At 39.2% G+C, this 12,040-nt stretch overlaps 1 protein-coding gene across 1 annotated transcript in view; it reads right to left on the bottom strand.

Annotated features, from left to right (window-relative positions):
- Nucleotides 1-12,040, bottom strand: part of Fmn2 (formin 2) — a 389,007-nt gene that overhangs the window by 30,275 nt on the left and 346,692 nt on the right. The window contains exon 16 of the mRNA XM_045142437.1: nucleotides 5,244-5,393. Coding sequence (XP_044998372.1) covers nucleotides 5,244-5,393 — 150 coding nt within the window. The remainder of the gene's footprint in view (nucleotides 1-5,243; nucleotides 5,394-12,040) is intronic.

The raw sequence follows: 12,040 nt of genomic DNA, 5'->3' as shown, positions 1-12,040 counted from the left end.
CTCACCCGCCCCAGAAACATCAATGAACTCATGTGGATTATGGGGAAAAAGAAGACAGAGTTCCAGACCTGTTAATTAGACACTAATCGGGAATAAAGTGACGAGGAAAATTCATGCAGGAATTAAAACTTTAAAAGATATCATTCACTCTACAAATACCAAGTTAGAGCAGAAAAACTTCATCAGAAAGGAAAAATTCGAGAATAGCATTGACACCACCTTTCATATAACTCTACCAGGCTAGGACATTTTGAAAATTATCTGGGTAGATTTTACCCCATTTTGATAAAATAAAGCAATAGATGGCTATTTACTTACTTTTAGAAAACTGCTCCTTCATCATCCTAAAGATACTGCTATATAGGGACAAGGCAATCATGGTAAGGCTCAGCTGCAGGACTGGGCTTACATAGTGCTGAGCTGACCATGATAGGCTCCTTGGATAGCCACTGTGGGAGAGCGAAAGGCACCCAGAGCTCATTCAGAGCTCACCCTGGGATTGTCCCAGACGAAGTTAGAGACCACTTCAGTATGTGAGCCATACCGAAGGCTTCATGAAGGCCATGGACCAGTTCCCTGCTAAAGACAAAACCTGGCATGAAAATTAAGTGAGCCCACAGAAGCAGGCAGAGAAAGGAAGAGAAAGAAGATGATACAGAGGGAGCAAAATTAAGAGATGCAGAGGGTGAAAGGGAAGACATTTCAAGACACAAGGTAGTGAAAGAGGCCTAGAGGCACTGCCCTCACTCCATGACTGTAAAGGGATTTCTGCATTTGGGCATTCAATAAGCATGTTCTTTCCTTGTCCTTCTGTGATTCAACTGTCTAAAGAAATAAAGTCTCCTTTTTTTAAAAATTTAAGGCATTTGGAGTGTTTTTTTTATGACTTACAATGGTCAATTTAAGTTATGTGAGAGAACATGTTCATTATTTTAGTAAGCAAAGCTTACACATCCATGCTCCTGTCAAAGGCAATTGACATAACGAGTGAAATCAGTGAATATTTACTGACACACTAAGGAGGAAGAATGGTGTAAGTAGCAAGTGTAAGCCATCGCAGAAATAAGGACACCAAAATCTTTTCATTGAAAATAAAGACTTTAAATGCAAACAGGAAAATTTACAAATAAAGAAAATTCACTGGAAACATACTCTTGAGCAACAAGAGATTAGCTCTAAAGCAAAATATGCAGAGGAAGTATTTCAGGAGGACCGAAAAGGGAAAGAAACATATTGGGGAACAATATCTCATTTGAGGAATCTAAAGTCTACAAAGTTCTGCTCCCATGACTTGAGTGGTTTCACTGTCGGATTGCATCACGTTCATTTCATTTCCTATGTTCCAGGACAGGCAACACTTTCCTGAACCATGCTGCCACTGCCACAGAAATCATGATGTCAGGTTAGTGCTGGAAGGAGCCAGAACTTTGGCAGTAATTCTACCAGCCCACAACCTTCTCCTTTTTGTGACTGAGCGAATGATCTGCCATCTTACAATTGCTCGTTTTTTAATAAGAACACTGCATCGTTGTTTTTTTTTTTAATTTTTTTGGTTCATTTTATTTTTTTTTATTTGAGGGTAACACAGGGAGAGAAAGAGGTAGATAGATAGATAGATAGATAGATAGATAGATAGATAGATAGATAGATAGAGAGAGAGACAGAGAGAGAGAGAGACAGAGAGAGAGAGAGACAGAGAGAATGGGGATGCCAGGGCTTCCAGCCACTGCAAATGAACTCTAGATGTGTGTGCCCTCTTGTGCATCTGGCTAATGTGAGTCCTGGGGAATCGAGCCTTGAACTTAGGCTTCATAGGCAAGCGCTTAACCACTAAGCCATTTCTCCAGCCCTGCATCTTTGTTTTACAATGTCCCCAGAACTTGTATAGCAAATGGGAAAGGGACCCCACCTACATACGCCTCCGACTGGCACTCTTGCTCTTCTAGATGGTGTACTGAACATCTGTTGGGGTGTGCTAGAGGTCCAGAGCCCGGGACCCCTCTCTCACCTGCCACATGTTCTGCTTAATCACAAGCAGATGATGGAGGGAATTTAGAAATCTGTGGTAAGGATCAACTGTACTCTGATAATTCACAATACCTCCCAAATGAAAGTACGGTCACAGAAGTGTGTGTCCAAAAAGCCATAGCATACCTCCAGCACATGCCAAGTCTAGGCTGAAGAACCAAGAAAAGACCTGGGTGGTTTGAGGTCATTAGAAAGTGTGAAAACTTTGTTGGAACATGTCAGATGCACACAACTGCATCAAGTCCCCGACAGAAAAACACATCTAATGGAGCATGTGTTGGGCAGAGACCAGGAGTGTTTTCAGGGCGCTGTGCATGTGACTTACTCAGATTCAACATTTTCTACCAGACCACAGCATCTTTCCAGCTTTTACGTTCTGTGTATTGGCCCAGCAGGAGCAAGGATGACATCTAGTCTGGCTAGCCTTTGCCTGTGACACACTTGCTTACCTGATATGCATCAGACCAGCTACTCTGGTCTGTCTTGTTGATGTCTAAATCACACCACTTGCATTCTCATTTGGGCCCTTAGTCCTAGACATGCTGCATATAGTTATACCAGGTGAAATGCACATTTTTCATTTAGAACCTTAGTGTGAGTAGGTTTCAGATTATTTTCTAGAGGAACAGATTTAGATGTAGAGACTCTAAAGAGCAAGTTACATATGACATGCTAAACCTAAGAGTCTCTCTTATTTATCATTTTTTTAAAAAATGAAGAGGTCACTAAATTTGTGTATGAAGGAATAGATCAATATAACTGTTTTGCGTATTTTATTTATTTGTTTGTGAGGAGATAGAGAGAGCAAGCAAGTGCTTCTTATCACTTGAAGTAAACTCCAAATTTTTGCACTCTCCATGTTATGCCTCACTTCATGTGAGCACTGGGGAAGTGAACCTGGATCAACAAGCAGGCTTGGCAAGCAAGCACCTTTAACCACTGATACATCTCCCCAGCTACAAATATGACTATTTTGAAGAAATTATCTTTTGTACTACACCCACAAAGATGTCTGACTAAAATCTCAACTTTTTTTTTTAATTTTATTTATTTATTTGAGAGCGACAGACACAGAGAGAAAGACAGATAGAGGGAGAGAGAGAGAATGGGCGCGCCAGGGCTTCCAGCCTCTGCAAACGAACTCCAGACGCGTGCGCCCCCTTGTGCATCTGGCTAACGTGGGACCTGGGGAACCGAGCCTCAAACCGGGGTCCTTAGGCTTCACAGGCAAGCGCTTAACCGCTACGCCATCTTTCCAGCCCTAAAATCTCAACTTTTATGATAACTTCCTGATCCATTTTAAGATATAAATTATTCATTATGCTTAGTGTAATGGTGAACATGGTTTATTTCTATTCTAACTTCTATTTTTCCCTTCTGCTATTCACAGAAGCATAGTTTCTTCTATGTCAAATCAATTGAATTTAAGAAATTATCCCATCCTTCTATTTTCAGATGGCAGTGACAACTGAGGTGACTCAACACTCATCAAAGTTCTAAGAAGAAGTGACAGTACAAAGTAATACATCTCTATCACACCTTCCAAGGCTCAGGAACCATTGAAGAAGAAGTACTGGAGAGAATGTAAGAGCCAGGTGAAGGGGAGGAGTGCTTTTGCTTTTGCTTTGCTATGCTGTCTTCCAGACACAAAGCACCCATGGTATACATGACCTCACAGTGGTCCAAGCTACCTATATAAGACTTCTATAATAGGAGAGGAAAATGATGACATCCAAACAGAAGAGAGACTAGTTGGAAAGAAGGGCTTTAGTAGAGGAGGGATAAGAAAGGTGGACAAGGTAGGGTGGCAGAAGGGGGTTACGATCATAGTATATTGTCTATAAAGGTTTAAAAGAAAGAAATTGTCAGGTATGGTGGCACACACCTTTAATCCCAGCACTTAGGAGATGGAGCTAGGAGGATCCCCATAAATTCAAGGCCAGTCTGGGACTAAGGTTAAGTCTAGGCTAGGGACTCTACTACAAAAAAAAAGAAAGAAAGAAAGAAAAAAGAAAAGAATTTATCCTAGTGAGCTGTGTAACATCTTTGTCAGCAAATGACCACATCAATGAAGGTGGCCCCATATGGCTGTATTACCTCGTGATGCTATAGCTATCTTAGTGTATAAACATACTCTTTGAAGTTCATAGAACCAAGAAATTGGCTGGTAATGCTTTGCTTGGCACATGTACTGACTCTGAATAGATGCATGTCTGCAATTATGGGAGTAAGCACATGTCTGCATCATCTCCAAGCTCTATAAATGTTAGCAATTAACTTCAGCTGACTTGTGGAGATGTCTAAGCCTACGCACAAAGGCAAACTAGGTGGACATTGTGGTTTCATGTGAAAGCAGACCAAAATGAAGACAATAAGCAGAAAACCATGGAATTTCGTGGTAGTGATGAACCAAGTCCCTTGGGATATAAGCTTTCTACAGATCTAAGGCGAAGACACTGTCAGGGCAGGGATGTGAGGAAGTGCACTAATTGGTTTGGAATTAGGATTTGTTTTCTGGCGTGGATTATGTTTCCCTTTCGTTTTCCCACTAGATCCAGCTATTTGGGGAGGCTTCCCTGGGAGGGCTAGTTTTCTTCATGACTTAATATTTAATATGCCTTTGTGGAATTTCATAATCCCAGAGATGTTATTTTACATAATAAAGAGGAAAGCATTCCCGTCATTCCTGAAAAGATTTATTTTAGGAAATATGATGCAATTCCACAAGAATCTTGAAAGATCATTTTGAAACCATTGATCATCTATGTTTTCTGGGGACATCTGGGTAAAATTTTGAGATGAACTGACGAAACTGACAATATCCCATGAATTGAGCAAAGGAAAAAAAATGGAAACTATTCTTACTTTCATAATTTCTGCTAACTTGCTTGACGGGAGGAGAGAGTTCATCCCTATTTTTGCTCAACTCTTCTTATAAGGTTTGCTTTTGTGTGATTTCTTCCTGGTTGAACTTGTTTCAACAGACAGCGGTATTGACCCATCCTCAGCTATTCCCTGCAGCCTCATGGTCCTCTGTTCTCTCTTGTTACTCAAACTCCAAACTCTTCCAAACATCAGCACCTCTTCAGTTTTGCTATCCCAGGGTGAGTGCCATCAAATTTTTCATTCATGCTATAAAAGTTGGCAATCCCAGCAGTGTCACACCTAATAAAATACCAGTTTTTAAATGCCATTGTGCAAATGAAAATACCTACCTTTCTTGCAGAATAAGTTTGTTCTCTTTCTTCCAGAAGTCTTTAAAGTCAGAGCTGAATTCATGCCAGATACTGAAGAAAACATTTGGGGACACCTCCTTCTCTCCAAGTTTTGGTTTCATGAAGTAGTAGGCCGTAGTCTCCAAAAAACTGTCAAAGGGCATGCACACAAGAACATAGACGCTATGATTACTTTCCAATATGGGAGATTGTTCTCTCCATCCAAGTGCTGATTTCATTCATACACAGCTGTTACTAGCAAGAGGATTCTAACTCTTTGAGTACTAATAGCAGTTCTTTAAAGTTTCATGTGAGATTTTTAGATGAAGATAACAGTCTAGATAACTACCTCCTTAGCCAATTACAATTAATCCAATCTCAATTAATCACACATACTGTGTCTGAAATATTTCAATTGACTATGGTCAAGTTGGGACATACTTTCCAAACTCTGAGCAAATAATATGTCAGCTCTCTGATTATTACACAGCAACCCCATCTATTTGGGGAGACATATCTTTGCTGCAACAGCTGGCTTATCCAACCAGCTGTCTTGTAATATTTAGAAAAGTTTTATCAAAAATTAACATATTATGGTGGTAAGGCCATAATATTTGGAAGGAAAATATATAGGATATTAATTTTAGACTCCAACTAGCTATATGAGGAAACCACTTATCATAATTATGTCTGAATATTTGTATCAGTAAAAGAAAGATTACTATAAAAAATTAAAATGGATTTCCAAAGTATTTATTGAATGATTTAACATAAGATAAACTTATTTTATATTTGATATTGCATATTATATATTTCATATTACATATTGAAGTATAAATGACTCTATCCTCGATGAGAATGAGTACTCATGCAATTATATTCTTTGGAAATCTTTCATTAGCTATTGGTATGCATAGAGATTTTTGATAGTAATAGTCTTTTTTTTTTTTTTTTTTTTGAGGTAGGGTCTCATTCTAGCTCAAGCTGACCTGGAATTCACTATGTAGTCTCAGGCTGGCCTCAAACTCACAGAGATCCTCCTACCTCTGCCTCCCAAGTGCTGGGATTTAAAGGCATGCGCAACCATGCCCAGCAAATTCTTAAACTATATACTCTTTGGTTTATTATGAATTACACATAGCTCTAGGAAGTCAACTGAACTTTTTAAAAAAATATTTTATTTATTTATTTGACAGAGAGAGAGAGAGAGAGAGAGAATGGGCACGCCAGGGCCTCCAGCTACTGCAAACTAACTCCAGACGCATGCATGTCCTTGTGCATCTGGCTTATGTGGGTTGGGGAATTGAACCTGGGTCCTTTGGCTTGGCAGGCAAATGCCTTAACCACTAAGCCATCCCTCCATCCCCACAACTGAACTTTTGAACTTTGATTTTCTATGCCATTATTGAAGATGAAATTAAAAGTACATTGCATGTTATGAACTACAATAGCTATATGTGAATTGACTATAAGAGGCAGTAATTTTCCACTAAAATGTTCTATGTACAGAACTTTGTAAATCTGTGAGGCAAACTAGGATCTAATAGTAGATTTACAGTGAGGTGTAAATCTAATAATTGTGTAAGTCTCAATAAAAAGAAATTGGTGCCTGTAACGACTTCTTTGGCAGTAACCATGGTGGGGGCCCAAGTGTGGCTAGACACTGTGGCAGACAGTGAAGAAGAAATATGATCTGAGGATCGTGGATCCATCTTAGTTTTACTCAATCACCCCTATTCCCTGGGGTAAAGGATAGGTACTTTTCAAAAATAACCAAGCAAATGAAAGTACAGTTACTTCTATGTGATCGAAGCAGTTCATATGCCACAGGTGCTTCAATTATATAACCCCATCCTTCTTGCAGGGCACCCTCCAGCTCATTCTAACCTAAGTGACAGGAATAATACTCATTTGGGTGGTAGATGGAAGAGATATGTTTAATTTCTCCCAAAGTATCTCTTATATTTAAACCTTAAACCATGTGGTTCCGCCCAGCATATAACCATATACAGTCATTAAAGAAGACAGAAGTCTCATCTGAGATCTCCCTCACACTTACATTAGACTCTCTCAAAGCAACAATGGCCTATGATGAGCCCACAGTGAAAAGAAGCAGTTAGAACTATACTTAAATTATAAAATGCAGCAATGATAGTTCAAGATAACTCTAAATGAATTCTTAAATGGCCATTTCTGGAAAAGACCAGCCCTAAACATTTTTATAGCAAAGATGAGATAGTATCAAACACTTCTTACCATGGAATTAGAAATCACTACATAGTTTGAAAGAGATGTTTAAAGTAGCAGAATTTGGGGGGGAGCTAGAGAGATGGCTTAGCAGCTAAGTTGTTTGCCTGTGAAACCAAAGGACCCAGGTTCAATTCCCAGGACTCACGTAAACCAGATGTACAAGGGGCACATGCATCTGGAGTTCATTTGCAGTGACTGGAGGCCTTGTGCACCCATTCTCTCCCTCTGTCTCTCGTCTCTCTCTCTCTCTGCTTGCAAATAATAAGTTTAAAAAATTAAGAAAAAAAGAATTTGGGTTGGAGGGATGGATCAGTGGTTAAGGTGCTTGTCTGCAAAGCCTAAAGACCTTAGGTTCAATTTTCTAGCACTCACATAAGCCAGATGCACTAGGTGACACATGCATCTGGAGTTTGTTTGCAGTGGCTAGAAGCCCTGGAGTACCCATTTTCTTTCCTTCTCTCTCTCCTTCCTCCCTTCTCACAAAATCTTCACTGGGAGAAAATGCTAGGAGTAGAATTCAAGTGCTGAAGGATATCAACTCAAGTACAAGGGAAATAGAAAATGCTGGTAAGCAAGCATAAGGACAGAAAATGGATAGGATAGGATTAAAAAAATAAAAAAAGACAAAGCCAGGTGTGGTGGTGCACACCTTCAATTCCAACACTTGGGAGGCAGAAGTAGGAGGATTGCTATGAGTTCAGGCCATACTGAGACTACATAGTGTGAATTCTAGGTTAGCCTAGGCTAGAGTGAGACCCTACCTCAAACAAACAGTGAGACCCAAAACCCTACCTCGAACAACCTAGAAAAACAATATCATCAAATAAATGTAGTCACTGAGGAAGCTGTCCATCACAGCTTCTTAAACTGTTACTAGCAACCTTATATAGGGGTTCACTGAATGTGGGGATTATCAAAAAAAGGTTTTTGAATACACACAGACCAACATTCAATATTAAATGCATAATGAATCTGAGGTATTTAAAAAAAAATTTAACTTTAGAGATAGGATTTCATGTGTCCTGGGATGACTTCAAAATCACTATGGAGCTAAGGAAGGCTTGAACTTTTGATATCTCCGCCTCCATCACCCAAGTGCTGGGATTACACGCAGGCACCATCACACCCAAACCTGAGCTGTGTCTTGCAGGGCTCACACATGTTGCATCATGTGACTTCACTGGAGCCTTAGTTTAGAACATACAGCATACATGGTTTGCACTTATTATGTTGTCATACGGCTCAGATTCAATAATAATGCATGTAATGAACTTCATATATAATGTTTTCTGATCTTATAAAAGCATGATGGTTTAATTGGGGGGGGTAGACTTAAAATTTTCCTACTACCATTCCTCAGCATGTAAGTACCAAACCAGTATGTCTTTGCATTGTGTTGTGTAATCATGCTTGATTTTAAAAACTGCTGAGTTTCTGAGCTAAGTTTCCTTAAAATAAATCATTAAGTGGGGCTGGAGAGATGGCTTAACAGTTAAGGCACTTGCCTGTGAAGCCTAAGGACCGGGTTTGATTCCTCAGTACTCACATAAACCAGGTTCACAGGGCGATACATGAGCATGGGGGTTTATTTGCTGTGGCTAGAGGCCCTGGTGTGCACATTCTCTCTGTATCTTCTTCTCTTCTCTTAAATAAGTAAGTAAATAAATAAATAAAGTATTAAAAGAAAAAGAAATCAAACCATTGAATGAATTTTGGCTAAGGATCAGGACAGAATTTCCAATAATTTCTGAAATGGACCTAAACATGCTTTTGCCATTTTATACTTATATTTATGTAAAGCAGTGTTCTCAGCACTAATGATTATAAAATAAAATTATCTAGCAACCCTGAAAAAGTGTGAAGATGCTCTGTGTCCTACAGTATGAAATATGTGGCCAGGACTTTATATAAAAATGAATATATCCAATTTGGTATGCCACAGCCTATGACCCCCCTCAGCTCAAAGAAGCCAGATAGTCACTTCAATTCCCTATTGTACTTAGTGTTACTTATTCAGAGAAGGGATTGAGGCAGTTTATGGCTAACAGTATCCCCAAAAGTAAAAAGCAAGGAATGCCTTAGGACTGCTTTTACAGTCTCCACTTTGCTAGAAGTCAGAGAAGGATCTGGCTTCTCCGCCTGAGCTCTGCTGCCTAAGAGTTTCCTAGATGTGTTTTGCTTTAAACTCAGCCTGAGCCTCTCCCTCAAAAGCAGTTTCCCTTTCCTGGAAGATTAAGATTCCTGGAAGGATTTAAAACTGATCCCCTGCACACAAACTTGGCAACAGGGCTGGCTCAGCCCCCGCCCCAACTATAAAAGACCCCAATCTGGGTCTGCAGGTGGGCTTTTCCCTGCTCCTGCCTGCTCTCCAACTAGATTAGATGTCCACTCTGTGGGAGGGAGTTCATGCCTGCTATTGAAAATCTAATCAAAATCCTAGAATGGGAGAAGTCATAAGCCTTAAGGGGGAAACTACTACTAATATTTGGCTAAATTGACATATTATATCCACCAAACTGCATATGTCTATGACCATATTTTAATGCTATTCTCCCTTTTGTGAAGCCTTACAGGTCCAGATTCAATTCCCAACCACTCACATAAGACAGATGCACAGGGGCGCACATGCATCTGGGGTTCGTTTGCAGTGGCGGGATGCCCTGATGTGCCCATTCTCTCTCCCTCTGTCTGCCTTTCTCTCTCTCTCTCTCTCTCTCTCTCTCTCTCTCTCTCTCTCTCTTTCTCTCTCAATATAGATAAATAAAATAAATATATTTAAAAGTAAAAAGGACACCAAAATTCTATGAAACTAGATCCCTGTTTTACCCTGTATGGACATCAACACCAAATGATCAAGCACCTTAATGTAAAACTAAACTCTGAAACTGTTTGAGGGAAAAAAGAGAGGAAAAGAAAAACAGTGTAAGATTATAGGCATGGGCCAAGATTTATAGATACTCTAGAAATGAGAACTGGCAAAAGGAACTTTGTGAAATAAAAGAGCTTCGGCACAGCAGAGGAAAACAATTAACTGAGTGAAGCCGCAGTCTACAGACTACACATCTGAGAGTGGATTAACGTATAGAATACATAAAGAACTCAAAAACCTAAACAAGAAATCAAACAATACAATCAACAAATGAGAAAATGAGGATATCAACTGGGCATGGTCAGGGCGTATGGGCCCCAGACAATGAGCAAGCGAACAGACAGTTCTCAAAAGGTGAAGTACAAAGAGCCAATAAGCATATGAGGAAAACAATGAACCTCACTACCTGTCAGCAAGTGCAAATTAAAACTCCACTTAGATCTGTCTCACCCCACTGAGATTGGAAGCCACCAAAAAGACAATAACAAATACTGAGGAGGGATGTGGGGGAAAGGGAAGTCTCATGTAATGCTATTGGGAATGTTGACTAGTCCAGCCACTGTGGAAGTCAATATGGAGGAGTCTCATAGAGCTGAAAATAGATCTATCATATGACCCAACTATAGCACTCGTGGGTATTAACCCAGGTATTTACCTACAAGTAAACATACCACAGACATACTTCCACATCACTGTTTACAGCAGCATTATTCACAATAGCTAAGTTTTGGAACCAATGTACTTACAGAGAAATAAATAAGGAAAATGCAGAATATATATACACATATATACCTACATAATAAACATGTTTACTACATTAAAGAGAATGAAATTATGTCATTTGAAAGACAATAAATTCAACTGTAGATAATCACATTATATCAATTATCAGTCCCCAAAACCCAAGCATTATAAGTTTTCTCTTATTTGTAGTTCCAAAATATCATATAGATAAATAAATCACGTATGTATATATGTATGTATGTATGAATGACATGAAAACAGAAGTCAAATAGTACAGGGAAATAAAGGGGATGAGCATGATAAGGGAGGGAGAGAAGAAAAGATATCAGAGGTATATGAAGGGAAATACATTCAAAGAACATTATATACTTGTGTGTGAAAATCTCCTTATGAAACTCAGTACCATGTACAATAAATATGCACTAAAAATGTAAAAAAAGTCTAACAAAATTTTGTTTATAAGTATACCATTAAAAAATGGCAAGGTAGGCTGGAGAGATGGCTCAGCAGTTAAAGTGCTTGCCTGTGAAACCTAAGGACCCAGGTTCAATTCCCCAGAGCCCACATAAAGCCAGATGCACAAAGTGGCACATACATCTGGAGTTTGCAGCAACTGGAGTCCCTGGCACACCCATTCTCTCTCTCTCTAATAAATAAATTAAATAATAAAAAAAATGGCAAGGCAAGTTACAAAAGAAAATATTTTCAATATATTTAATTGGCAAGAAACTTTCAGTATACCAAGAACTCTTAATAGATCATAAATATAAAAATACAAAAAAAAAATGGAGGAGCCAGAGCAAAAGATTTTAAATGGAGGAGCCATGGACATGTGTCCCACATTAATATTCAACAAAGTATAAATTAGCACTACAAGGTGCCATTTCATAGCCATAAGAAGTCCCTTAAATCAAGTCACTCATAAGGACAAAGG

Source organism: Jaculus jaculus, chromosome 1, assembly GCF_020740685.1.
Source record: "Jaculus jaculus isolate mJacJac1 chromosome 1, mJacJac1.mat.Y.cur, whole genome shotgun sequence".
NCBI lineage: Eukaryota > Metazoa > Chordata > Mammalia > Rodentia > Dipodidae > Jaculus > Jaculus jaculus.
This window is presented reverse-complemented; position numbering and strand designations above follow the sequence as displayed.